Source organism: Humulus lupulus, chromosome 6 (genome assembly GCF_963169125.1).
Source record: "Humulus lupulus chromosome 6, drHumLupu1.1, whole genome shotgun sequence".
NCBI lineage: Eukaryota > Viridiplantae > Streptophyta > Magnoliopsida > Rosales > Cannabaceae > Humulus > Humulus lupulus.
This window is the reverse complement of record NC_084798.1, coordinates 18970833-18998617: the sequence shown is the minus strand read 5'-3', so window position 1 is coordinate 18998617 and position 27785 is coordinate 18970833. Positions and strand designations below refer to the sequence as shown.

General features: G+C 35.4%; 1 protein-coding gene across 1 annotated transcript; it reads left to right on the top strand.

Moving 5' to 3' along the window:
• Positions 1-8498: 8498 nt before the first annotated feature.
• On the top strand, positions 8499-9620 carry LOC133784797 (uncharacterized). The gene is made up of 2 exons (XM_062224070.1): positions 8499-9269; positions 9465-9620. Exons 1-2 carry the CDS (start codon positions 8499-8501, stop codon positions 9618-9620), a joined length of 927 nt encoding a protein of 308 aa, XP_062080054.1.
• The last annotated feature ends 18165 nt before the right edge of the window (positions 9621-27785 follow it).

Sequence of the window (27785 nt, the reverse complement as noted above, 5' to 3'; positions counted from 1 at the left end):
AATGAAACTTAGTCTTTTTTTAATTTTAAAAAATTAAGTGATCGCTTTTTATTATTTATCAATGTTTTTATTTTGTTCTACAAATAAATAAAATAGCTCCACGTAAAGGGCGTGGATGAGGAATGGGCCAGGAACTCGAAAAGGCGAGGTGCAAAGCTGGCAAACTACTTCCAATAACTTTTGACTCAGACACTTATAAGTAATTGGGTAAGCATGGAACATGGTTCACACATTTAGTCGAGAACATCGTTACTAACAAATTACCACCTTATTTTCCGAATTGGAAATCAGTGCCTGATCAATACAAACAGTTGCTTTAGACCACTATAAAGGTAAATAATTCAAATATATTTCTAAATAATATGTGTTTTGGAGGTATGTCGTTTTGCTAATGTTTTTTGTTTTCTAAATGTAACATTATTTTGATATAGCAGGGAGACCAGAATATGATCATATTATTGAGGCTATAAATGATGACGATGGCGTCAAATTCGTGATAGGAAAATGCGTAGGAAGGCACACTTCAAGAAAGTTTATGGTGAAGATAAGAACTTAGAGCGGACCCTCAAAAACCCCCATAGTGGTGTTAATGCTGAAGATTGGAAACAATGCATTGACTTATGGTTTGATGAGAAATCAATTAAACGGGCTGAAAAGAATCTGGCCAACAAGGATATGATGAAGTATCCTTCTACTCAAGGATCGAAGTCGTTCGTGGCAGCTCGTCACGATAGAGTAAGTAACAAAAAAAATATAATTATTCTTTATTAATAAATTATTTATCTAATAAGTTGTTTCTTTGTGTTCAGGCGAACCCAAAATTTGGGAATGTACTGGGTTACATTGAAAGCTGGAAGCAATTCCACACCTGCAAGGAGAAAGAAGAATTTGTCAATGAGTAAGCGAAAACAGACTATGTAAAAATTAACTTATTGTTTGACCTTAAAATCATTATGGTTTGGATGTATTATTAATATTTTTTATGTAAAAATAGGAAATGATGTACAAAGATTTTGAAGTGCAGAGCCAGCAAGTCCCGTCTTCCATTTCTGATGAAGGAAGCACGGTTGACGAAAATATGATCATGAGAAGAGTGTTGGGTGAACGTCCCGGCCATGAACGAGGAGTTGGTCGCACATTAAAGGGGAAAAAGGCCTCCAGTAGTCAATCTCAGACTCGGGCACAGTCGCCGTCATACACCCAGCCCGCTCAATCCAATGATAATAATAGCATGATGGGACATGCGATGGCTAACTTGCTGAGACAATACAAAACAGACATTGAGTTCCTGTCTCAACACCTTCCTCCTGAATCCCACCCACCACCTCAAACAATGAGATCAGATGAAGTAACTCAATGGTGGGAGATGTATGCGACTACACCTTCACAAGCTCTACCACCGCCACCATATATGTTCGGAGATGACGCGCCTATACATGTTCCCTCGCCTCAATCTACATTTAGAAATTGCGTGTCTTCGTCAGCACCTCTGCCATGATTTCCACCGCCACCAGTCATTCATTATCTAGATGACAACAACAATGATGATGCGATCAACTCAGGATAGATTATATAGTTATATAAGTAGTAGTGTTTATTTATTTTAATACTATAATGACAATTATTAATATTAGATTGTATGGTCTATTTTCTTATCAATTAATGGAGACTACAATTTTGATTTAAATTTTTTTATTTTTTTTATTTCTGTTATACTATTTGCAGAGAAAATATATTGTATTTGTGGTGAATAATTCGTCACAAATAAGAGTCAGACAAGACAAATCACCCATCATTTGTGACGAATAATAGGACTATTTGCGGTGAATTATTTTAAAGTTTTGCCGCAAATAAGGGTCAATTACGATAAAATCCAGAATTATTTGCGGCGGATTTACTGATATTTGTGGCGGTATGTTCGTCGTAAATAATAAGGTTATTTGCGGCAGGAATTTTATTCGCTGCAAATAATAGTATTTACGATGACCTTTTTGCGGCGAATTATGGGGGTATTTGCAGCAAAATTGATCGCCGCAAAATCTCCAATTTCTTGTAATGTCAGTCGGTTCTTGTGACTTGGAATCTCCATGGTTACTGTAAATAGTACTTCTGAATAGTGTAATACAGATTTGTCTCTGAGGCGAGTTCAATGAGGATGTAGCCCTTATTCCTGGGTGAACCTTGATAAATTTGGTGTGGTTTTTCCTTTTATCTTTCCTTTGTTTTGATTCTTACTTGTGCCCTGGTTTTATTTGGTTTTTGATGAGTTTTCGAAGCTCTATTTAGAACTGAAAGAGATTAACAAATCAGGGATAAAACTTTGACTGATTTTGACTACTGTGCATGTGAAATACGTGTGTGGTTGTGGTGTATCTAGACACTATTGTGAAAGGTAAATTGAGACCTTGGTTTTCTAACTAGTGTGTGAGCTGGTGTAGGGATAATACCAGTTTTTCCTACAGTGGTATCAGAGCCAGGTTCTTGGCAAGGAGATTTAACTCACATATTATCAAAAAGATAATCAAGACTGAAAGAGATTGATCCCCATGAGGACATATTCATACAATAAGGAATTTTTGTGGATATTCCTTTGAATGATCCACTTAAAACATCTCTAACTCAATCTCTGTTAAATGTGGATTACAATAACATGAGTAATATATAGGTTGAATTAATAAATTTTATGGTTCTTGTGATTACATGATTTTGAGAAGGAAGATTAGATCACTTCTTACTCAACATAAGTAGTTAAGAGTGCTAGAAAACCCAATTGAATGGCCTGAAAACACATCCAATATTCAACAGGAAAAGTTATTGGAAACAACCATTGGTATCATCATTTTCAACCTCTCAGATGCAATCATTAGGCTGGTTGATAAGGATGAAATACCAGCTAAGATTTGGAAGAAATTTGAAGAACAATTCCAACAGAAATCACTTACTAACAAGATTTTTTTAAAGGAAAGGATTTTTGGCTACAAGATGAATCATTCCAAAACCGTTGATTAAAATCTTGATGAGTTTCTAAGGATGCACATTGAATTAGCAAATTCAGGAGAAGATAAGGCCCTAAGTGATGAGAATCAAGCAATAATATTCTTAAACTCTCTGCTTGAATCATATAAGGAGGTCAAAACAACTATTAAATATTGCAGGACTTCAATCACTTTGGAGGAAGTGATTTTAGCTCTAAAATCTATGGATTTGAAAATGAAAAACGAAAAACTTGGGAGTTCTAATGATGAATTAAATCTAAGTCATGGAAGGAACAATCAAAAGAAACCATGGCATAACCGAGGGAGAAGCCATAGTAGAGGACACAATAAAGGACTTCCTTTTAATGATAGAGGCAGGTCACATTCAAGAGGATCTACATACCAAAAATGGTGTTACCATTGTGGAAAATCTGGGCATTTTAAAAGAGATTGTTATCTCTAGAAGAAGAACAAAAGCACATCCGAAGATCAAACAGAATCTCACAAATCAGACTATCAATTACCAAAACACAAAGCAGATTTTCAAAATTCTAATCTAAGTGATGGTTATGATAATGAGAAAGTTTATGTTGTTGCATTAACTTTTAAAGATGATTGGATATTAGACTCAGGATGTACATTTCATTTGACTAATAACAAATCACTGTTGACTGATTTCAAGGACTCAAGAGGAGGCAAAGTAATACTAGGAAATGACTAATCTTGCATTATCGAAGGATCGGACACAGTTAGCTTCAAGATGTTCGATGGCATCACTAGATCTTTAACCGGGGTGAGGTAAGTTCCTGAACTCTCTATGAATTTAATCTCACTAAGTGTGCTTGATGACTTGAAAATAGAGAGCAAGATTAAGGAAGGACATATGGAACTTTTCAAAGGGTCAATGGTCATTATGAAAGGCTTAAAGAACGATGGCTTGTACTACCTAATAGGAGAACCTATTGCATAATGTCACAATACAGCTGACTCACAAGAAGACTCTAAAGCTATTCTATGGCATCGAAGACTTGGACATATAAGTGAAAGATGATTACAAATAGTGAGCAACCATCAACTTTTACGTAAGGATAAAGTAAGCAAAGTGGAGTTTTGTGAATATTGTATCATTGGGAAACATCATAGACTCAAATTCAAAACATGTATACACAATACTAATGCTATTTTAGAATATTTCTACTCTGATTTGTGGGGTCCTGAACAAACTAAAACTCATGGGGGCAACTCCTATTTTATGTATATTGTGGATGATTTGTAATGACTCAACTACTCTAGAATTTTGGACCATTAACGAAAACTATACATAAACACTAATTCTTAATAATACTTACAAGTGATAAGATCATAACTTTATTAAAACTTGAAAAAAAACAAAGGTCAAACTTACATAAAATTTAAGTTAGGATATGGGATCCCATTGTTTTAAAATCAAAACATGACATAATGATAATTAAAAAGAGATTACATAATAAAATGCGGAAAAATACATATAAAAACCATAAGAAACAAAAAAACTACATCCTCGAATCGAAACTCTCGGCTCTTTGAATCCATTCCGCCTCAATACACATTCCCCAAGCTTCCAAGAACCTTTCCCGCCACTAAAACTATTTTCCTGCACATATAAACAAAAAGGAGTGAGCCTAATGCCTAGCAAGGAAAATCTAACACATAGTCCATATACATAAATTTCATAAAAAACATAAAACATATTATAACACTTATGTCACATACATACTATAATGGCCATTATTACTTGGGGTCCCATAAACTAAGCAAGTCATATGCCCATTAGATTAGTGGGGTCTTGCTAGCTAAGCAAGTCATATGCCCATAATCTATTTGGGGCTTGTTAGTCATATAGGTCATATGCCCAAGTCTACAATCATACTTAACATAACATATATCATAACATAAAATCATAAGATAACATATAAAAGCATATAACACATAAATCCTATCCTATTTTCCTTACCAAAATAACCGGGATATGAGAACTGATTTGGGACCTTGGAACACTCCTAAAAACCATTTATAATAAGGTGAGTTTATTGAAGAAAAAGGGATGAAAGTGAGGAGGGAACTATACTATCAAAATATACTTACCAAAAACCTTGTGCTCAAGAACCTAGATTTCCTAACCAAGAATAGGAATAAGGTTAGAATATGAGTAGAAGACTATGAGAACTTTAAAGAAAATAATACAGAAATGGACTAGAGTTTGGGATACCTTGAGTACTTCTATGACCAATCTACACCTTGAACCGAAATGTGAATAGAACCTTACTTCCCAAGTGTTTGGTAAGCTTATAGTGATCAAGCTTATGATCCCCAACCCAAGTGTTTACACTCTCACAATAACCTAGCAATTTGCAGCCTCTGAACTTAGAGTAATAGATGAATAAATGGCTGGGTACTAGGTCCTATTTATAGAGTTTAGGAATGAAGAGATCTTCATTTAACTTGAATAAAAATAATGGCTTTTTAAGTGAAAAACATTTGAATTATCGTTCAGCAGAGGCTGAAGACTCGTTCAAAAAGATGCTGGACTTATCAAGAGGTTGAAGGTATGAATGGAGAACGTTTTTTAAAACTTTCAAAATATGTTGAGAGAGGCGATATATCGCCTGGGCCAGTATGCCCGAGGCAATCGTGCAACGTTTCGTGTTTTTCGTATCTTCGTGCTGCGATATATCGCCCCCTATAGCTGCGATATATCGGCAAACATTGAATATTTAAACACAAAATTACACATTTTTAGCTTAATTTAAATTGAGTAAACAACCTTGACTAAGCCTTCTAACGTTTTCAAAGCTGCTGACTGACCCTAGGGTATTCAAATTTTAACCTTAATAGATTTATTCCCCAAAAATACTTAATCATTATTAAATATACACATGACATGTGCTATTATCTTATTGGGTCTTATCTAAACCTTATAATATAATAAATATTACCCTCAATATCAGTCATATTAATCAAACCTTAGGTTAAAATTAATATTCTTAAACCATAGGTTAAACTTAGAAAATCTACAAGTGTTACTATGAGCGTCCAAATAAATCCCGGTTTGAACCAAAAATCCACAGTCATAAAGATAATACTATTATTACTATAAGGGATAATTGTGGCAAAAGTACCCAAATTTTGGGTTTTGTACGCGGCATAGACCCAAAGTTTATTTTTAGTGGCAAAAGTACCCATAGTACCCAAAACTATTATTCCGTTTGGTTTTCTCCGTTTGTGGCTTCTGGGTGTACACGTGTACGCACCAGATAATTCAGAACATTTCCTAAAACAAATGAAAATAAATAAATGGGAGCTTTTGTTTTAAAACACGATATGAACCCAAAATACCCAAAGTTGTGTCTGAAACCGACCGACCACCACCTGAGTGACCGACCACCACCTGAGTTTGAAACCCGAGCTGTTCTGACCACCACCTGACCCATTTCGACGGTGACTTTGCCTGACGATGTCGTGGAGGCTTGCTTCAGAGCCTGGTCCTAGTTATGGTAAGTTTTTATGTTCTATTTCGTAGAGTTTTTATGGTCCCAGTTTGGTGTGCTGCCCCACACTAGCAAACACATATTTTTTTGTTATTTTCTTGTGTTGTAGCATCGAATACTTTGGTGTGCTGTCCCAAAACTGAACAAAAGCAGATGTTGTTATGTCCCACATGTCTGTTTTGGGTGTTTTGAATTTGTGTGGTTTTATTATCTGTTTTGGGGTTTTCAATTGGTTTTGTTTTATGTGTAATAGTCATAAATTTTGACATTGGTTTTTGTATTAAATGGATAGGAAAAAATTCTGAAATGTTTACTTTAGTGGTGCATCATGGGGGTGGAAGTGTGTCCTTTTTTTATGGTTGTGAGTATGACTGTTTTGGTCTATTGGACATGGAAAGATTGGTGAAAGAGCTTGGATACCAACTTCCATTTGATTTCTGGTTTGTATCAAAAAATCAAGCAATCAAGGATGGTAAAAGTATTGTTAGTGATAAAGATGTACTGGAGATGTTTGATGATATGCGGTTATGGGGTTATAGTTATGTGGATGTGTATGTTAGTGGTCCTTATATCCCTAATGAGCATGAAACTAGGGAGGCTGTTTATGAGGATGTTGCTAATGAGGATTATGGTGAGGATGATGGTGATGACCATGGTGAGGATGATGGTGATGATATGGAATAACCAGTGGTTACACAAGTGGAAAAACTGGGCCAAGGTCAGCATGGGGCCCAATTAGAAGCCCAAGAAGTTGGTGATTTGGGCCAGTCATCGAGGCCTAATATACCTCAGCCCAATGAAGGTGACTTTGTGGAACCAGAATATGCCCTAGATGAAGAGGAAGTTAGGCAGCAAGAGAACAACATAACACCACCAAGTCAATGGTGGAGCACTGTGAATGAAGTATACACTCAAGTGGATGGGGAAATTTAAGATGGATTCGAAGATGAGGAAGATCTAAACAGCCTAAACAGTGATGATGATGAGCCTATTCCTAGGAGAAGTAGAAGGCAATTTGTACCTACTGATGAATGGGCTGATTTCAAGTTTAGTGTTGGGTTGGAATTTGCAAGTGTTGAACAGCTTAGAGAAGCTCTAAAGGAACACTTCATAAGCAAAGACAGAGAATTCAATTACCTCTTCAATAATCATACAAAGTTAAAGGCTATTTGTAAGGCCACTGGCTGTGGGTGGTCTTTGTATGCTCGGGTCCTAAAGAGGGATAATTTGACATTTCGGATTAACACCTTGGTGGATGAACACAACTGTGGGATTAGGTTAAATAGCAAGCAGGTGGATGCACCTTGGTTGGCAAAACACTTCTTACCCCAATTCAGAATGAACCCAAACATGCACTATGCAAACTTCAAGGAACTCACTTCGAACAGTAAGTTTTCTCACACTAGTAGACACATATTTTATGCTGCAAAGAATAAGGCTTGGCTAATGCTTGAGGGTTCTGTGGCTGAGCAATATGCAGTGCTTGATGATTATTGCAAACAACTAATGAAACTAATGCCAGGCAGTACTACCATTATTAAAAGCAATATGGTGGTTGATAAGAGGGTGTTTGAGAGGGTCTACATATGCTTAAAAGCATGTAAAGATGGCTTTAAGTCTTGTAGGCCTTTGGTTGGCTTAGATGAATGTTTTTTAAAGGGGTATTGCAAAGGGATACTACTTGCAGCTGTTGGTATTGATGCTGAGAACTCTATGTTCCCAATTGCTTATGCAATATGTGAAAAGGAAAACATTGAAACATGGACATGGTTTTTGACTCTATTGAAGGAGGATTTGAGTGAGGTAGATCATAGAAATTTTACAATGATCAGTGATAAGATCAAATGCCTTGTCCACTCTCTTTGAAGGTGCAGAGATTAGATTCTGCGTGAGGCATTTACATTCTAACTTCAAGAAGGAGTTCCCCGGTCTATTGCTAAAACAAAAATTATGGGCATGTGCGCGAGCATCAACACCTGAAGAATTCAAGAGAAAGATGGCTGAACTGAAGGGTGTTAATGAGAAGGCCTTTGATTGGCTAATGAAGAAAATTCCCTCTGAATGGTCCAAAAGTCATTTCAAGACCGATGTTAAATACGACATGCTATTGAACAACCTCTGTGAAAGCTTCAATGCTGCAATATTGGATGCAAGACAGAAGCCCATTATCACTTTGCTTGAGAAAATTAGGTATTGGTTGATGAGTAGGTACTATGTGAAACGAGAGAGTGTAAGCAAATGGGTGCAACCTGTGGGGAAAAGGATCATGAAAGTGATAGAGAAGAATAAATCAGTTGCCAGGCATTGTCAATGCACCAGGGCAGATGCTCATAGGTTCCAGGTGCAGTATAAAGACTTCGAGTGTTTTTCTGTGAATTTGGTCGAGAAGGTCTACACTTGCAGACTTTTCCAACTCTCTGGGATACCATGTGGGCATGCCTTATATGCCATATGGAGTGGTAATCTCAATATCATGGACTTCGTTGATGTTGCTTATAAGAAGGACACCCTTTTGGCTCAATACATTGGCATCATAGAACCAATGCGCTCACCTGATAAATGGCCAGATGTATGCCAAAATCCCATACACCCACCATCAGAGTCTGTGTTGCCTGGGAGGCCAAAAAAAGCTCGCAGGAGGGAAACAGATGAGCCTCCACCAGCCACTGCAACTAAAGCAAGTCGGGTAGGCCAGCCTAACCATTGTAGCAATTGTGGGTCAGTAGGGCACTCAAAGCGTTCTTGTAAGAATCCAGCAAAGGATCAGGTATAAATGTTTAAATATGTTAAAATATGGTGAAATCTGGTTTGTATGTTAAGTTGGTATGAAATTATTGCTTGTAATTTGGTATAGTAATCACGTATGCAATCTGATATATGGTATCTTACTGCTATAGTTGTAGCAATCTATTGCAGCAAAATAGAGGGGCTACTAATGTTATTACCTTTCATACTCATGCAGAATGTTAAAGGAAAAAGAATGGGAAGGTCACCAAAGAAAAATCCAACCCCATCAACTGTAAGAAGAAACACTAGAAGAGCTAAGCAACAGGCAAGGGAGGATGCACAAGGTGGTTCAACCTCACAAACCCAACCACAACAATCTCAGCAACAGTAAAACCAGATGGCCAATTTTTTTTGTCATCAACCTCTGTTTTATGCAATAGCAATAGCCTAATTTTTTGTATCTGTTTAGTTTTATGTAATCTGGTTTAGGCAATAGCCTTTTTACTGAACTATAATAGATGACATATGTTATTAGGCCACTCCTCTATACTTTCTGGTTTGTAACCAAAAACATCATGTTTTGTTCAAGAGGAAGCTAATATATATTGCATTATCTTTCTTGCAAAAAATCTGTGCTTAACATTACAGGTGGTTGTTGAACATCATTAAGAAATAATATTGATGCACTTCTTTTCTCTGTCAATTCCATCAAGAAACAAGAAAACCAATTTGTAAAATAAATAACACTTGAGTTTTTATCTAGTGCACCAAATATAAAGACTAACAAGATTCACCAAATTGCATTCATTCAAAACTAACATAATTACAATACAAAGGCCAATAAGGATGCCTCAAATGTTTACATTTTACAAACCAAACACCAACACTACTTTAGGATCCATAATATAACTAAAACAATTACAATACAAATTAATTTTCCCCATATAATAATAATTGTTATCCCATTATTACAGTGAGCACAAACATTACAAGCAACATCATTTTTAACATGTATTCAATCCTCTGCCTCGAAGCTTCTCACCCATCCTGGAACCATACCTCTTCGAGATGATGAAGACTCTGAATCGACCCACCGAAAGAAATCACAACCCCCATCAGACTGTAAGATTGTTAAGAACAAAAAAAAAATGAAAGATAACTATAACATCTAATGCAACGCGCAATCAAAAACAAAAATTTGAAACTTACTTTCACTCTGGAGCAAGTTCTGAACCTTCTCCCAGGATTTCACTTGGTCCATGAAGTCCTCACGACTGATTGCAATCCACAATCGCAGCTCACACAATCAATCTCATCCCTATTCCTTCCTCGATTGTGCACACCCGAAGAAGATGAAAATGAACCTTTTGCTGCCATTTAAAATGCCACAGACCCTCGACCGATGGATTATTAAGTCGACGGCAATGGCTTCCTAAGCCACGTTCGAATGGTTTTTTACGGCAATGGCTTCATCTGATGTGAAGTAGAAGGTTTAAAACAAAAGCTCCCATTTATTTATTTTCATTTGTTTTAGGAAATGTTCTGAATTATCTGGTGCGTACACGTGTACACCCAGAAGCCACAAACGGAGAAAACCAAACGAAATAACAGTTTTGGGTACTATGGGTACTTTTGCCACTAAAAATAAACTTTGGGTCTATGCCGCGTACAAAACCCAAACTTTGGGTACTTTTGCCACAATTATCCCTTACTATAATACTACTATCTAACTAGCTAAGTAAAGTTCTTGGACTCTACATGATTACTCTATGAAGGTTTGGGTATTTTTGCTTAAACATAAAAATGAAGCTTTTGATAAGTTTAGGCAGTGGAAAAATCTGATAGAGAACCTTACAAACAGATAATGGACTAGAGTTTTGCAATAATGAATTTGATACTTACTGCAAGGAAAATGGTATACAGAGGTATAGGACAGTAAGGTTAACACCAGAAAAAAATGGTGTGGCAGAAATGATGAATAAAACTATCCTAAACAAGGCTAGATGCATGTTATTCAACTCGGGTTTGTCTAAAGGATTTTGGGAGGAAGATGTTATGACAACAACCTATTTGATTAATAGGTGTCCTTCTAGTGCTATAAAGTTTAAGACTCCTAAGGATAGATGGTTGGGCAAGAAATTTTTTGGTTGTGCAACCTATGCACACCAAAGTGTTGGGAAACTGGAACCTAGAACTATCAAGTGTGTTTTCTAGGTTGCCCTGAAAGGGGTAAAAGGCTACAAAATTTGGGTAAGAGATAAAGGAGGTTTCAAAACAATCATAAGGCGTGATGTAATTTTCAAAGAAAATGAATTTCCTTGTTTATCTACAACTGACCCAAATGCAGGTACACAACAAGATACTAACCCTGCAGGTACTATAATGAGTCTACGCCAAATAGCAATTAGGTGGAACAAAAAGGCACTCAACCTGAGGAGATTCAAGTGGAACAAAATGATGAAGAACCTGATATAAATCAGGCGGAACCTATGCAGGAAGATAAAACTCAAGTTCAACATGCTGAAACTCTAGAAGAAGTTAATAACGAGGGCTCAAATGAAGGGACAAGTACAGATTTATCCGATTACCAATTGACTAGAGACTAGGGGTGTTCATAAAATTTCCAACATCGCACCACAATTTGCGGTTTGGAACCCTTCATGGTGCGGTTGCGGTTTGTATTTTTTGCAAACCACGCGGTGCAATACGGTTTGCAGTTTTAAATTTTATAAAATGCGATTCAAACCACACCACACCACATCATTATATATATTTTTCAATTGTACTACATTTAAAGTTAATGCATAAATATTTATATATTATAATATACACAATATCTAGAAAAAAATATAATATTTCATAGGATGCTAACACATATTCTACTTCAATCTAAACATATTCCTTCTTAATTAAAATCTTTACTTCTATATTGCATTTATTTTTTATTAGTTTGTTGTATTTTTATTGTTTTGCTAAAAGTTTATTAGTTTGTTGTACATTTAATTGTTTGGTTAGGAGATTTATTATGAATCTTTATTTAATTATTAAATTATTTGGTGATGGGTATAAACTGCCCACACCGCACTGCACCACACCGCATTTTTGCGGTGCGGTTTGAGGTCTATGCAATGCGGGTTGCAGTTTGGAAAGTTGCTCAAACCGCATATGCGGTGCGGTAAATTTTTTTTAGAGAAAAACCGCACCAAGCGCACAGGCAGAGCCAGAAGGATTCCAGAGCCTACTAAAAAATACAGCTACAATATATGGGATGAGGATACTGCCTATGCTTTTCTAAGCAATCTAAAATGTGAACCTGGAACCTACGAGGAAGCTATAGCAAGCAAATAGTCTAAACAGTGGATTGATGCCGTGGAAGAAGAAATGTAGTCTCTTTTAAAGAACAACACTTGGAAACTCACTAGCAGACCTAAAGGTAAAAGTGTTGTGGCATGTAAATGGCTGTACAAAATTAAAGAAGGTAGAAACAAGCATGAGCCTATTTGGTTTAAGGCTAGACTGGTTGCTAACAAGTTTATACAGAAGGAGGGAATTGATTACACTAAGATATTCTCCCTTGTAGTTAAATACAAGACCATAAGAATAATCATATCCATAGCAACAGAATTTAACATGGAAGTGGACCAAATGGATGTTACTACTGCCTCCTACATGGAGAACTCGAGGAGGATATCTACATGGAGCAGCCCAAAGGTTTTAAGGTTGAAGGGAAGGAGAACCTAGTTTGTAAATTAATTAAGTATTTGTATGGGCTAAAGCAGTCTCCTAGACAATGGAACAAAAGGTTTGATTCTTTTATGACCGAGCAATGATTCATTAGAAGTTATTTTGACACTTGTTTATATTTTAAGGGCACTCAAATTCAAGAAGTCATCTACCTATTGTTATATGTAGATGACATGCTAATCATTAGTAAAGAGAGATCCAAAGTAGACCTTGTGAAGGGTCTACTCAAATCTGAGTTTGAGATGAAAGATCTTGGAATAGCTACCAAGATCTTAGGGATTAACATCTCAAGGAATAGAAACAAAGTAGAACTAATGCTGCATCAGAAGGACTACATTTTAAAGATCATTGAAAAGTTCTCAATGATAGGAGATAAAGTAACTAAACTACTTATTACAAATCAACACCAACTATCTTGGTCACAATGCCCTAAAGATGAAGAAGAACACAAATATATGAGCAATGTCCCTTTTGCTAATGTTGTGGGGTCTATTGTGTACTTAGTGGTGTGTACTAGGCTAGATCTAGCCTATGCTATAAGTATATTAAGCAGGTATATGTCAAACCCAGGGAAATAAGACTAGTAGGCCATGAAATGGTTATTTAGATACTTAATTGGGTCAACTACAGTGGATCTTAGATATAGAAGTTATCACAATGGAATTAAAGTTGAGGGATACACAGATGTTGACTATGCAGGGGACATAGACACTAAAAGATCTACAGTTGCCTATTTTTTCATAGTTGGGGGAAATTGCACTAGCTGGAAGGTACAGTTACAACCCGTGGTTGCTCTATCTACAACTGAATCAGAGTACATAGCTGCAACAGAGGCAATCAAAGAGGCAATATGGCTTAAAGGTTTGCTAAGTGAGCTTAAACTACTCAAATGAACACCTACAGTTTACTCAGGTAGTAAAGAATCTAGTGTTTCATGACAAAACCAAGCACGTTGAAATCAAATACCACTTTATAAGAGATAAAGTAACACAAGGATAAATAATCATAAAAAAAGTACCTACTGAAGATAACCCAACAAATATGGAGACTAAAGTGGTAACCTTATCTAAGTTCAAGCATTGCATGAACTTACTAGGGATTGACCAGGGAGGATGATCCTAGGAGATCTATGGAGCTAAGACCCTTCGAGAAAACTATTGCACATCTATAAGCTCATATGGAGATTTAGGTGGAAATTGTTGATTAAATCTCCTTATGAGCTGCACAACAAAACGGTTACAACATATCGACAACAATAATGGAAGTCCTATCTAACTAGGGTTGAGCATAAAATCCAAAAAACGAAAAAATCGAGTACACCGACCGTCCGAACACCGAAAAAACCAAAACCAATTAAACACAACACCGAAAAAACCGTTAACGACGTAAACTGCCACTGTTTGGTCGGTTTGAAAAATATGTGTGGACCGACCGGTTTGAACCAAAACCGACCGAAATTATAAATATATGTAGGTTATGTTATGCTTATGGACTTTTAATTATGTTTTCAAAGTTTTAAATTTGTGAATGTAACTATGTTCTATGTATTTTTGTTTTAAAAAAACACAAAAATGGATTCCAACAATCCAAATTTTTTTGTTTTTTTAACTAAAACTTTTTTAAAGATTATGGATTTTTTTTTAAAAAAAAACAAATGAACTTCGGTTACCGCAGTCCAAAACGGTCGGTTTTTTTCTTTAATTGGTATGGTCGGTCGGTTTTTAGATCGCACAAATCCGGACCGAAAACCGAATTCTGGATTTAATAATATGAAAAAACCGCCAAAACTGACCGATGCTCAGCCCTACTATCTACCTACTAAAAATTTTGACTAAAAAGAGTTTAGTTCTTACCCAGAGTTACTTTCGTGAAACATCTGATTGTATATATACCCTTTGTTCCTTTTAGAGATGTACACTTGAGCAATACATATTCATGTAGAGAGAGAGAGAGAGAGAGAGTTAGAAGTGAGGTTTTGTGAGAAAGAAAACAAAGAAAGAAAACTTGAAGCTGAGATTAGAGATTAACAATTGGTTCTTGTGACTTGGAATCTCCATGGTTGCCGTAATGAGTACTTCTGAATAGTGCAATATAGAGTTGTCTCTAAGGCGAGCTCAATGAGGGCGTAGCCTTTATTCCTGGGGTGAACCTCGATAAAATTAGTGTGGTTTTTCCTTTTCTCTTCTCTTTGTTCTGATTCTTACTTGTGCCCTAGTTCTATTTGGTTTTTTGATGAGTTTTCGAAGCTCTGTTTAGATTTGAAAGAGATTAACAAATCAGGGATAAAACTTTGACTGATATTGACTATTGTGCATGTGAAATACATGTGTGGTTGTTGTGTGTCTAGACACTATTGCGAAAGGTCAATTGAGACTTTGATTTTCTAACTAGTGTGTGAGTTGGTGTAGGGGTAATACCAGTTTTTCCTACAATAAATTTATTTTGTGGAATTGTCCCCTGTGTTTGCAAATGCCAAATGTAATTTTGGATTATGAGAAAGAATAATAAGGAAATCACGTTCGTTAATTTTTAAAAATTTATAGTCATAAGAGTACTTAATTAAACTCATATCCATTAACTATAAGAATATTTTTTGAATTTGAAAAATTAAACTCTTATACTCAAGTCAAAATAGTTGTATTCTATAGCATAATATTTACATTAAGTATTTTTGTTTTTATTGCTATTTGCTACATGGTATACATACTTTTAATATATTATGACCTTATTGTTATTTATTTATACATATATATGTATTTTTTTAGGGTAATGGTTATATTATTATATTAAACGTGCATATTGTCTCTTTCATGCTCTTTTAAATTTTTGGATGAGAATCTAGTCGGTGCTCTTATAGGTTACATATAATGTCTTTTTTTTAAAAAGTTATTATTATTTATTAAATTGGACTTATGTTTCCCTCAACATTGAGGACATCCATTAACACCAATTATTGAAAATAATAAATTATAAACATTAATTACTAATATTATCTCAAATTCACCAAGTTGTTTTGTTTGTTCGAAAGAAAAAAAGAAAAAGAAAAATTGTGGGGCAAAACTCAAAAGTAACAAATACAACTTATAACATTGTCTTTTCATAATATCCCAAATTCCCAATAGTCTTAATCATATATATTCCAATCAAAAATTCTATAATTACACAAATAGAAAAATGTTGACATTGAATTATTATTATTAGTATAATATTTATCAAATTATATGTATTTATATTCTATTGATGCATATGTTTGATATTGACACACTATCTCCTCACTTTTGTTTTATCTTTTTTTCTCAAGAAAGGGGAAAGAAGTGCTTTGAAATGATCCAAAAAAAAGTATTATCCAAAATCTACCCAAATGATGGTGATTTAATAACCTCATTAGATAAATTGAAAAAACAAAAATAATAAAGGATCGAGGCCAAATTGTGGGTTCTAAGCAAAACACAAATGATCACTTAGATGGGTTTGTTTTAACTTACCAACCTAACCCGTTAAATAAATAAACAAATCCAAATAAAAAAATAAATGCCAAACCAATTCAAAGCATATTACTTCTTACTTTTTACCTTTTTTATTCTAACAATTATATGGGTGTGCTTATTAATCTTTTATTTTTTTTTAACAAAATTGAAATTATTTAATGATAATTATGGTTTGTTTTTATTTAGGTCATTTTATTTGTGAGATCTGTACAGCTTTTTCAATATTATCTTATCGGTAGAACTTTGTCTATTTAACATTTAAATAGTACACTTTCCTTAAATATGTATATATATAATCATTGTATTTTCCATATGTTTATTCCTAATACAAAATTTGTTAAAGATTATTAACATGTTTTTTGAGAACAAAGAGTTAAAAAATGAAATGTGGGTAAAATAATATACTCTCCAAATCATTGCCATATGAGTATTATCATCAATAATTCAATATAATGTATATAAAAATATAGTTAAGCATTTGGGTAGTTGTGAGTGATGGAATTATTCTTTCTTTTATTCTATATATTTGGCTTTTATCTCATATGTATGGTTTTGGAATGACAAGCTTTGATTCTCCAAGGGTGAATGAGTGTAAGTAAAGGGAAACAAAATGGCTAGGTGGGGTGGGGTGGCAGTGTGGATGGGTCTCTCACTCATTGATTTTGTGATAACTTGATTGACACATTCAACTCCATTTTCTTATTCTTTTTCTTTCTACTAAATGTGGTCCTTTTTCTCTTTACAAGTAATGCTTAGAAGTGTGGCTGAGAGGAGAAGCCACAATTAGTTGGATATATGTTAATACTCTATGAGATGACATCTTATGGTTGATTAGCGATATCTTATAATATTTATTAAATTCAAATGTGTAGGACCTGATATTTGATTGCTCCAATATCAATATAACACATCCTTATAGTGTTGGTCACTAATAGTACTAAATGTGGTCCTTTCTCTTTACAAGTAATGCTTAGAAGTGTGGCTGAGACGAGAAGCCACAATTAGCTGGATATATGCCTAACACTACATGAGATGACATCTTATGATTGATTATCAATATCTCATAATATTTATTAAATTCAAATGTGTGAGAATCGATATTGGATTGATCTCCAATATCGATATACCACTTTCTTATAATGTTGGACAATGATACCCCTGAGCAATTATCCGAATATATATATATATACATTAATATTGTAATGTATGGTGAGCTATATACACATATGTGAGACTCGACTCACTCGAATGGTTTATTCACTTGTTCAAAACATTGGTCCACTTTTGCTTTTCCCATGTGAGGTTCAGCTACTTCACTACCCAACTATGATATCTTACATTTTTAGTTTTTTTTTTAAATAAAAAAAAAATAGAGACCAAATTTGTCATATCTTACTATTACTACCATTTCTTTTGGCTTTTGATAGTAACACATTCTTTATACGTGGAAAGTTACATTTTATGTGTCATCAATAATAATAATTAATGTATTTGACTACAAGTGTATTATACTCTTGATTGCATCAATCTAAACTATATATTTATAAAGTTGATATTTTAAAAAAAATAAAGTTTTGGAACATTTGACAAATTATTTTTGGGATATATATTTAGTAAAATAGTTTAAATAGACCCCTAAACTCGATAATAATAAAAATAATTTAAATTAAAATTACAAATAATTTACAAAATTAACAACTCAAAATAAAAACACAACTATTCTATATAAAAATTGTGTTATTATATTCAAATTTTTGTCATCAAAATCGGAATTAGAAGTATATTTGAACTGTTTTACAAAATATAAAATCTAAAAAGTAATTTGTTGAAACACAAGTCTAATGTGACAAAATGCAGTATCAAAAAAAATATAAATCATTTCTAACATATTTGCCTTGGCTATATTTTGTTGTTCGTTTGAATAAAAGTTTCTTACAAAAATAGAATAAATCCATTAAAAAATAATAAACTCGTTCATATTTATAATTTAGTATTATAAGTTGGTTCAAAAGGAATCCATCTGCGCTAATTTAATTTAATGCAACAACAATTCAAAAGTGTAGTAAGAATCATGAAGCTTCATATATAGAGAGTGACAATTATAAGACTTAGCTCAGGTTTGGACATTGGTATTAAATAAGATTTGATTAGATAAAAAATATAAGAAAAAAATGTAAAAAAATGAATGAGTTGAACATTTACCAATAATAAATTAAAAAAAAAAGTTAGATACAAAGTAACAATCTTTTTTTCTTATCATGAAAATATACCAAGATGAAGATTAAATAAAATAACATCATCCCAAGCTTTTTAGTGGGATTGAGTTATTCTAATTTAGGTGATTACTTAAATTATTAGATTAATTTCCTCAATTTATTATGTAATTTGATATCAAAATTACATCAAATTCAATATCACACTTCAACCGTGATATTAAATTATTACACCATTATTTAGGTAATTAAAAGAGTGAACAAATGATGAATTTCATGTGCAAATTAAAATCTTCTATGACAATGTAGTAAATAAAATTACAATGAGAACTACTAAAAATTGAGGATTGGAATGGATTTTTTTTTTTTTTTGTGTGTAATAATAATAATTGTGTTAGTGTCACGTACATATCTAATGAGACATAATTATTTATTTGTAATTTTATAGTGGGATCCATTATAATAATCGATATTATTTGTCTGAAAGCAGTTGATACTAATTTGAGGTAATATGTTTGGGGCTCACATGCTGAAGAAAATGATTGTCATCAGCTTTCTTGATATATATATATATATATATTTAAATGTATATATATATATGGTTAAAGAGAGTAGATTTAAAATAACTTCCCTACCTATTTTTTTTATTCATTTTGTTATTTGGCATAGTTTTGATAATTTTTCACAAAATAACTTCCGACACTTCAGATAGCTTGTAAAAAAAATTTAAGATAATTAGTCAAAAAATTCAAACAATAAGTCAAAATTTTAGGCAGAGACCATTTTGTAAAAAATTATCAAAACTAAATCAAAGTACAAAATAACATAAAAAAATATACAATTTTCATCAACTATTCTTTAAAATATATAGATATATAAAAAAAAATAGACAAAATAGAGAACAAGATAGATTCCAAAACAAGTACTCACTCTATCATTAGATTGTGTTGCCAGCCTAAAAGGAAGATGATCACACTGCAATAACTCACGTGAACATAGGGGCCCACTGGACCTTTATTGTCTTGGGCTGTGGCCCATATTTGTAAAGTCATTTCAAATATGGGCTGTGTATATTATAGAGCCCCATTACGAAGGGATTGGGCTATTTATAAAATTGGCAAGCCCTGAAGGTTTTTTCTTACCTTATTGACACAAATTTGGCATTTTGATAAATATATTTTTGGGAAATTTGCATTTATACCTATAATATAAATAGCAATTTGAAATTTACAGTAAATTATTTACATATATTAGTTTAATATGGTGGTGTCTTCTACTTTCTTATTTTGTCTTTTACTTGCTTAATTCTTTTAGAACTTTTAGAACTTTTCTATACATAGTACATTTACGGTAATTTGTGACATAAATACCCAATATGTTTACTTTGTTGTAGATATATAGCCAATCATTTTTTTTTGGGAAAAATACCAAATGTTACTAGCTATAAAATTCCTATAAATTAATATAACTTAATGAAAAATATATCAATTTTTTATTAACAAAATCATATTGATCAATTTAATGAAAAAATATTTGTTTACTTACTTATTCATGTATTATTAAAGAGTTTTTAATAGTTAACAAAAATGAAACAAAAAGTTACTAAATTAAAAACAAACTATATGTATATAACACCATATAAGAAAGATATATTTACACAATTCATTACAATATCTTTCTTATTTATTATATTAATACCTTCCAACATATTTTCATATTTATATACATATCCTAACCGATTTTTTATTTTAATTATTATGATTGTATATTTTTTTTTCTTTTTAATGATTTTGTATTAGTTATTACTTTTCGTGATATAAGCTTATATATTTATTACTTTCTTTTTAAAACTTGGTTGCCTTTTTGTTTTTATTCAATAAAATTTCTGAACAACTTTTAAAAAGCCTCTGCCATTTTGTTTCCCCAATAAAGCTTTTTTCCCATTTCAAAATCAAAACTCCAAAATTCCTTATCTTTCTCTTCCTTACCGTGATCATTTACCCCCAAACCCAGTTTTCTTCTTCTGCCATTTCCTATACCCAGAAAATACTTATCTTCCCATTTCAAAAATAAAACCCCATATTTCCTTCTATTTCCTTTCCTTATCGTGAACCCTTACTCCCAAATCCATTTTTTATTTTTCATCATCCATTGCCATGGTCTCAACTCGGAGTGCCGGAGACAATCTATCCATTGAGTCGCCGAAGAATGATGGTCCGATCGATGATGACTTTGAAACCGACGAGTCCGATGATGACAGAGATTCCCCACCGAGTGTGAAGATGCATGCAACTATGAAGAAGATGAAAACTAGATCACCCCCCTCTGTCAAACTGAGAACTAACAAGAAGTTGAAAATTGTTGATGAAGTTGTGCTTGTTCAAGCATCTGTTTCTGATTCCGACCCAATCCCCGAATCCCCATTAATAAAGGTTTGTTTTTTTTTTTTTTGTAGCTTTTTTTTCTATATATTTTTTTGGGTTCTTGAACAAGTAAATATTTGTTTTCTTTTAGTTAAGATTTTTATCATAATAGAAAGTTATAGTGTTTTAATGTAGGTATTATTTTGGTGTATTTCTAACAGATGGTTTTTATTTATTATTTTTTTTGTAATTGTTTGTTGTTTCATTTGTTTTCGGAATTTTTATATTTTTGTTTATTTGTTTGCACTTGTTTATTTTTCTCATTTGTTTGCACTTGTTTATTTTTTCATATTCTAATTTTTTTATTTTTTTTATTTTAGGTTTTTGATTTAGTTTTATTTTTTGTGTGTTAAATTTTTGTTCATATCAACCTATTTTACATCATAATATATATATATTTTTGGTTGCTGAAATGTTGTTTTTTCCTTTATGTTAATTTGTATAATTTTTTACAGGATTGGGAATTTTTTTTCAGACCCGAGAATAGACCGGGTGGGAGGTTAGTCTACACATCTCATTATGATGTAATAAAGATTATTAATGAGACATTGACTAATGTGCAGAAGAAAATTTTTAGAAAGTCTTGTGTTGGGCATTTTATTGATATTCAATCTTTTGAATATCAATCTCAAGTAGTTCACCAGGTTTTACTTAGAGAAATCAAACAGCCAAACAATGATGAGATGTGGTTTTTGATTGATGGGAGGAGGGTTAGATTTGGGTTAGGTGAGTTTGCTTTAATTTATGGCTTAAACTGTGTGGGTGATTGTGATATATCTAGGTTTGCCAAGATGCCCAATGGGATGTGTGATAGGTATTTTTCTGATCAACAAATTAATTTTGATTCTATTAGGAAGAGGTTTGTCATAGATAAGTTTAACAATGATCTTGTTGCTGTTAAATTTGCTAAGCTATATCTTATTACCAATTTTTTGCTTAGCAAAGAGAAAGACACAAATGTACCTAAGGAATTGATAAACCTAGTTGGATTTGATGAGTGTGAGACTTTCCCTTGGGGTAGATTGGCTTTCAATGCCACATTGAGGTCTCTTCGTTTTGGGACTAAGGGAAAAAACTTAAAGAACACCAAAAAAAAAAACCAGAGTAGAAAGGATTCTAAGGTTTGGTGCCTTTATGTGTTGAAGGGTTGTCCTTTTGTATTCCAAGTTTGGGTGTATGAAACAATTAGGAACTTGAGAGATTTGTCCATGTATATATACAACCCAGTACCTACTTTTCGCATTTGTAGGTGGACTAACTCAAAGAGTCCCAAATCTGCTGCGTTGGAGAACAAGGTGTTTGGATCCTCAGTGATAAGTTAGTTTTGATTAATATACACATATGTTTATTTTCTTAATTGCAAATATTTATTTATTTTGATCTAATATAGTAATTACCAATTTTTTTGAGAGTTTGGGTTATTAATGCTTACTCATATGTAACGACCCAACTATTCTAGACCTTGGACCATTAATAACTACTATACTAATCTTAAGAAAACGTACATATGAAATAACCATAACTTTATTTAAAAACTGTAAAGTAAATGTTAAATACATAAAAATTCATTTAGGATATGGGATCCCATTGTTTTGAAAATAAAACAAAACATAACTTAAATAAATTGGTTACAAAATTAAGTGCGGAAAAATAATACATAAAAATCATAACTAAAAGACTTAAAAACTTCATCCTCGAATCGAACGCGCAATCCACCGATTCCATCCTGCCTCAATACACATCCTCAAACTGCCAAGAATCTTTCCGCCGCCACAACTATTTCCTGCACATATAAACATAAAGGAATGAGTCTAATGCCTAGCAAGGAAAAATACTAACCACATAAACATACACATAAAATCATATCATAACATATGCTAAAAACATATCATAACATATACTATATAAGATTATACTAATAATGGCCATTATGACATGTGATAAACCATCTACGTCCCTTGTCTAATATTTGAGGTAGGTTAGATCACATGTAGTGTATGATAACCCATCTACGTCCCCTGTCTAATATTTGAGGTAGGGTAAATCATAACATAACATATAAAAACATAAACTTATCATAACATAACATATCATACAAACATACAAGATCTAGCCAATTTTCCGTACCAAAAATACCGGGATATGAGAACATTTTTGGGACTTTGGAACACTCCTAAAAACCATAAATGGAAGGGTGAGTATACTAAAGAGAATGAGATTAAAAAAATGGAAGAACTATACCATTAAGAATATACTTGTTGACGCCGTTTTTCGTCAACAGATAAAAGAAGAGAGCACGTAAACAATTAAAGACAATGGCTAAAACAAACAAACGAATCAAACACACGGTTTTTACGTGGTTCAGCAGTTAAATCTGCCTAGTCCACGAGTCTCTGTTATTAATCTCAAGATTATCTCTGAACAATTCTTTAGCATGAATTCTCCAGAGTTTTCTCTCAAGGATCAGAATTTCGGCCTTTTACAATGGTGCATGACTTCTCTATTTATAGAGAAGGATGTAGAATACTATCCCACATATTTTGGGTAGTTACTCTTTTGTGAATAAAAATAAATGGCCTTAAATGCCAATAATCAGATATAAAAGGAAACGTTCCCCAAAGATCAGGAAACGCATAACTGACTAAATAATATCCCACGATTCTTGGGGATTTACATCAATAAATGAGGATTACATCCCATATCTACAATACTTGTAGATATTCAAGGTGATCATAGCGTATCTCCAAGGCTTCAGCATCTAAGGTTTCACGTCATTGTGCGAGCCACTGACATCTCCCGAGCTAACATTGCTTTCGAGATAGCATATCGAGCTCGAGATCCCTGCTCCGAAGTTGTTCCTGAAGATGAGGGGCTCTCAGAGCTATCTTTCGAGATCGAGTTCATTTCGAGGTCAGTACATTCGAGGTCATGTATCATACTTTGCAGGTTCCGATTTACAATCGTAGAGCATTCCCTAACCCTCACAAGACCATTTAATGCGAACTCAGCTTTCGAGGTCATATTTACTATGGCTCGAAATCTGGGTATAACATTTTGCCCCCTCAAAAGTATTTGTTCGAATCCTAAGAGAAGGAAACTTTTGAACTACTCTTTTCGGGAACCATACCGTCACACTCTTAAAAACGAACACGTGCCAATTGGGTATTGCTCACTTTAGGTACTTGAGTACCTTGGGAACACGCCCACGATCGCTCGTCTGACAACTTTTCGGCGTCATCTTATCACCGATTCCCCTCCATTCGATCTGTTGAGGATTTTAGCCAACGCTCGTGATTGATTTAGTTTTCCCACCTATATATATAAGATCTCCTCTTCGTCTTCTTCTTTACGTTTGTTCATTGTAAACCAGAAAGAAAAGAAAAAACAAGAAAGCCAGAAACTTTCTCAAGAAGCTTCCATCCCGTGCATGTTTTCTCGACCCAAAAAACAAAGGAACCCTGGTCTGTTCGAGTCAGTGAGTTCTTTCCTGCAACCTCTTCTCCACTCGACGATTTCGCTGTACTCACCATCACTGTGTAAGTACGCCATTTTCGTTGTTCTTTTTATAATGTGCTTGCTATGTACGTTAGTATGTGTTCTTAGCATAATGCGATAGGAGGTTTTGAACCGATAGGTTTTTATGTTTTCTGGATTTTCTTTCTGGATGTTCGCCTCTGGTTTATGCCCAGTTTTGTCCTTTGAATGGCGTTTCAACTTTCTGGGTTTTGAAAATTTTAGGCTATGTTTCTTGTACACCAAGTTTTCGGGTAAAAACCCTTATTCTTGACAATTACACGAAACCCGAAAAAGCCCTTTCCTGGCTAACCGCCACCTTTCTTTCCCTTGAACTTCGGGATTTTCAAAAAATCATCCACGTTCTTTTTCTTCCCTGTGGAATACGCGCTCTGACTCTTTAGTGAGGGTCTTAATATTTAGTTTCTTGCCCTTAGATATCCGAGCTCATCCTATCGAGTTCGTGATCCTTGCATGCATGGCCCTCACCATTTTTTCTTTCTCGTTAGATGTCACAGAATCTGGAAAGACGGTGGGGGTCATTACGAGCAATCCCTTACGAGCCCAAATCTCCGAGCCCGGAATCAGTCTTTGTTCGGAACCAGCGTCGGATTAAAGAGTACGAGATCGCATGCGAGCAAGAAGACATTCAAGCCCACTATCGCCGCCAGATTGACGAGGTCATCGAAAAGAAGAGAAGGGTCCTTCGGGAAGCCATCTATCCGGAGCCGAACCCCGGACCTAGGCCAGTTCCCCTCGACCCCGCGTTAAAAGTCACGGTAGCATACCACCCGGGGGAACTTCAGTTTTCCTTAATGGCGGAGCCTTCATCTTCGCAGCCTAGGAGGGAGATGTTTGAAGCCGAATTCTACCAGAGCTCGGTTACCACCTCCGACCAGATAACTGACATCCTGGCCATTCATGGCCTTAGCTCGCTAGACACGCTGAAGTGTCGAGCTCCGACAAGGCATGAACGGAGCTGTTTCGCTCCTGGGGGCCGCGATTCCAGTGTGAAATACGCGGCCTGGAGCCAGGAACACCTAAAGGCAGGAGCTTTGCTGCCCCTGAAGTCCTTTTTCAGAGACTTCACCGATTTCGTTGGGTTGGCTCCATTCCAACTCAACACCAACTCATATAGGGTGCTGTCTGCCCTGAGGTCCTTATTCCACGAACTGGGGTGGATAGGACCTTCACCCCAAGAGATTTTATATTTCTTTTGTTTGAAGAGTAATCCCTCCCGAGCTCGGGGAGGAGATGGTTTCTACTATCTTTCGAGCTACCCCAAAGAGACAAAAATCTTTGAAGACCTTCCGAACCATCCTCCTGACTTCAAGAGGGATTTTTTCTGGACAGACGGTCTATTCCCGTCTCGACATCGTTCGTTTAGGCGAATTCGTAAGTATTCTCGTTACTTTCTATATTTGAGCTCGAATCTTTAGCCCTTGAATCCATGTTTAGTTTAAGTGTATCTCGCCTTTCAGCTAACTTTCAGCGTCCCACCCCTGACGAGACAATGAAGGAGCACAGAGAGAGCCTGCTCCGACTCCCTTATGGCAGGAGGTCTCTCTCATTTCTGCTACATGAGGACAAGCTACGAGCTTGTGGGTTGTTGGGACAGGGCCAGTCAACCTCTGACTGGTCCAGTAACAAATATGAACGCTGGGAGGAAGTGCCTCTGCCCACAGGCATCCTTCCTCCGAGGAGGGAAAGGAAAGCATCTCTCCCAATTCGCTCGAGAAGTCCGCGGTCGGGGAACGAGGCCAATGATGAAGCCTCGAGTTCGGACTCCGATGGAGGTAAAACCCTTCCTACTTCGCGAATGTGGTCCCCCACTTTATTAAAACACAGGCCCAATAGACTAGTCTCGTGCCCACAGGATAGATACCACTTCTACATATGGAGTTGGGTAGATGACTGTGTCCATAGGTTTGATAGTGGGCTCGGGAAATACGACACTATGTATACCACGGACGAGATGTGGAATGGGATAGCTGTGCAGTATAGGACCAATGATTATAGGGACCTTTCGAGGTTATCACCAACTTATAGGGAAGGCCCTCCCCCCGCCTCTTCTGAAGACGGGGGAATTTCATGGTCCCCAAGCTCAAGCTCGGGGGAAAGTTCCAGTTAGGTTTTTTCTTACACCACTCTATATATAGTGTTGAGGTAACTTGTATTTCTTTTACTGACTCACTGTGATGACTTGTGCAGGCGATATGGACTCCGACCTCGACGCCCTTATCGACAATGCGGGTGCCAAGAGGAGCAAACGCCCCAGGACAGGGGGACTGAAAACCAGCCAGCCTGGGAAAAGCTCCAAGAGATCTAAGAAAACAACTCCTCCTCCCCCGCCAGCTTCGAGCTCTGCTGCTGCGTCGACTGGCCAGACTAACGCCCCCACGACGATACCACCCTCGCAGGCCGTCGTCTCTATGGTGGCGCCGGCCTCGCAGACTGGTATCGCTGCCGTGGTCGAATCCCAACCTCCTGTGGCGGGTCAAATGCCTTCTACCCAGCTCGCTAAAAGACCTTCTGCTTCCCGAGCTCAGAAGCTAACCATTTCCACCCATATGGATTCGTATGTGGTGGACAATGTGGCCGGTCCTCACGGATCTACGCTGATCTCGGATGTAATGTCCCGGATCGGCCAGAGCTACAGCAGTTTCGAGGCCCCTCAGTGGCAGAGTCTAACTGGCACTCGAGACCGCACTGTCCTGTACGAGAAGAGTATCGAGCACACTGCCGCGGTAAGTATCCTTCTATATTCCCTTTGCTTACATTCATACTGTCTCTAGGCTAATGATGGTTTCTTCCTTTTTTCAGGCTCTTGCTTTCACTGCCCAGCTCAATTACGAGCTGAACAACGAGGTCCATTCGAGCAGGACCCTCGCCCAAGAGGATAGGGACCTCCACCTTAAAGCGAATGATGACCTGAAGGCAGTGAATACTAAGCTCGAGGCAGTGGTTAAGGAGCGTGAGGAAATGGCCAAGGAGCTCGGAAAGCTGAAAAACGAACTCGAGGAGCAGAAGAAAGACAACATCCAACTTCGGGAGACCAATAAGAAGCTCGAGGAAGACAAGGCCGTCACCCTCGACCTCATGGAGGATATCAAAACCCGCCTTACTGCCGAGTTCAAAGAAAAGAAGGAAACGTCGGTCGATTCAGCCATGTACC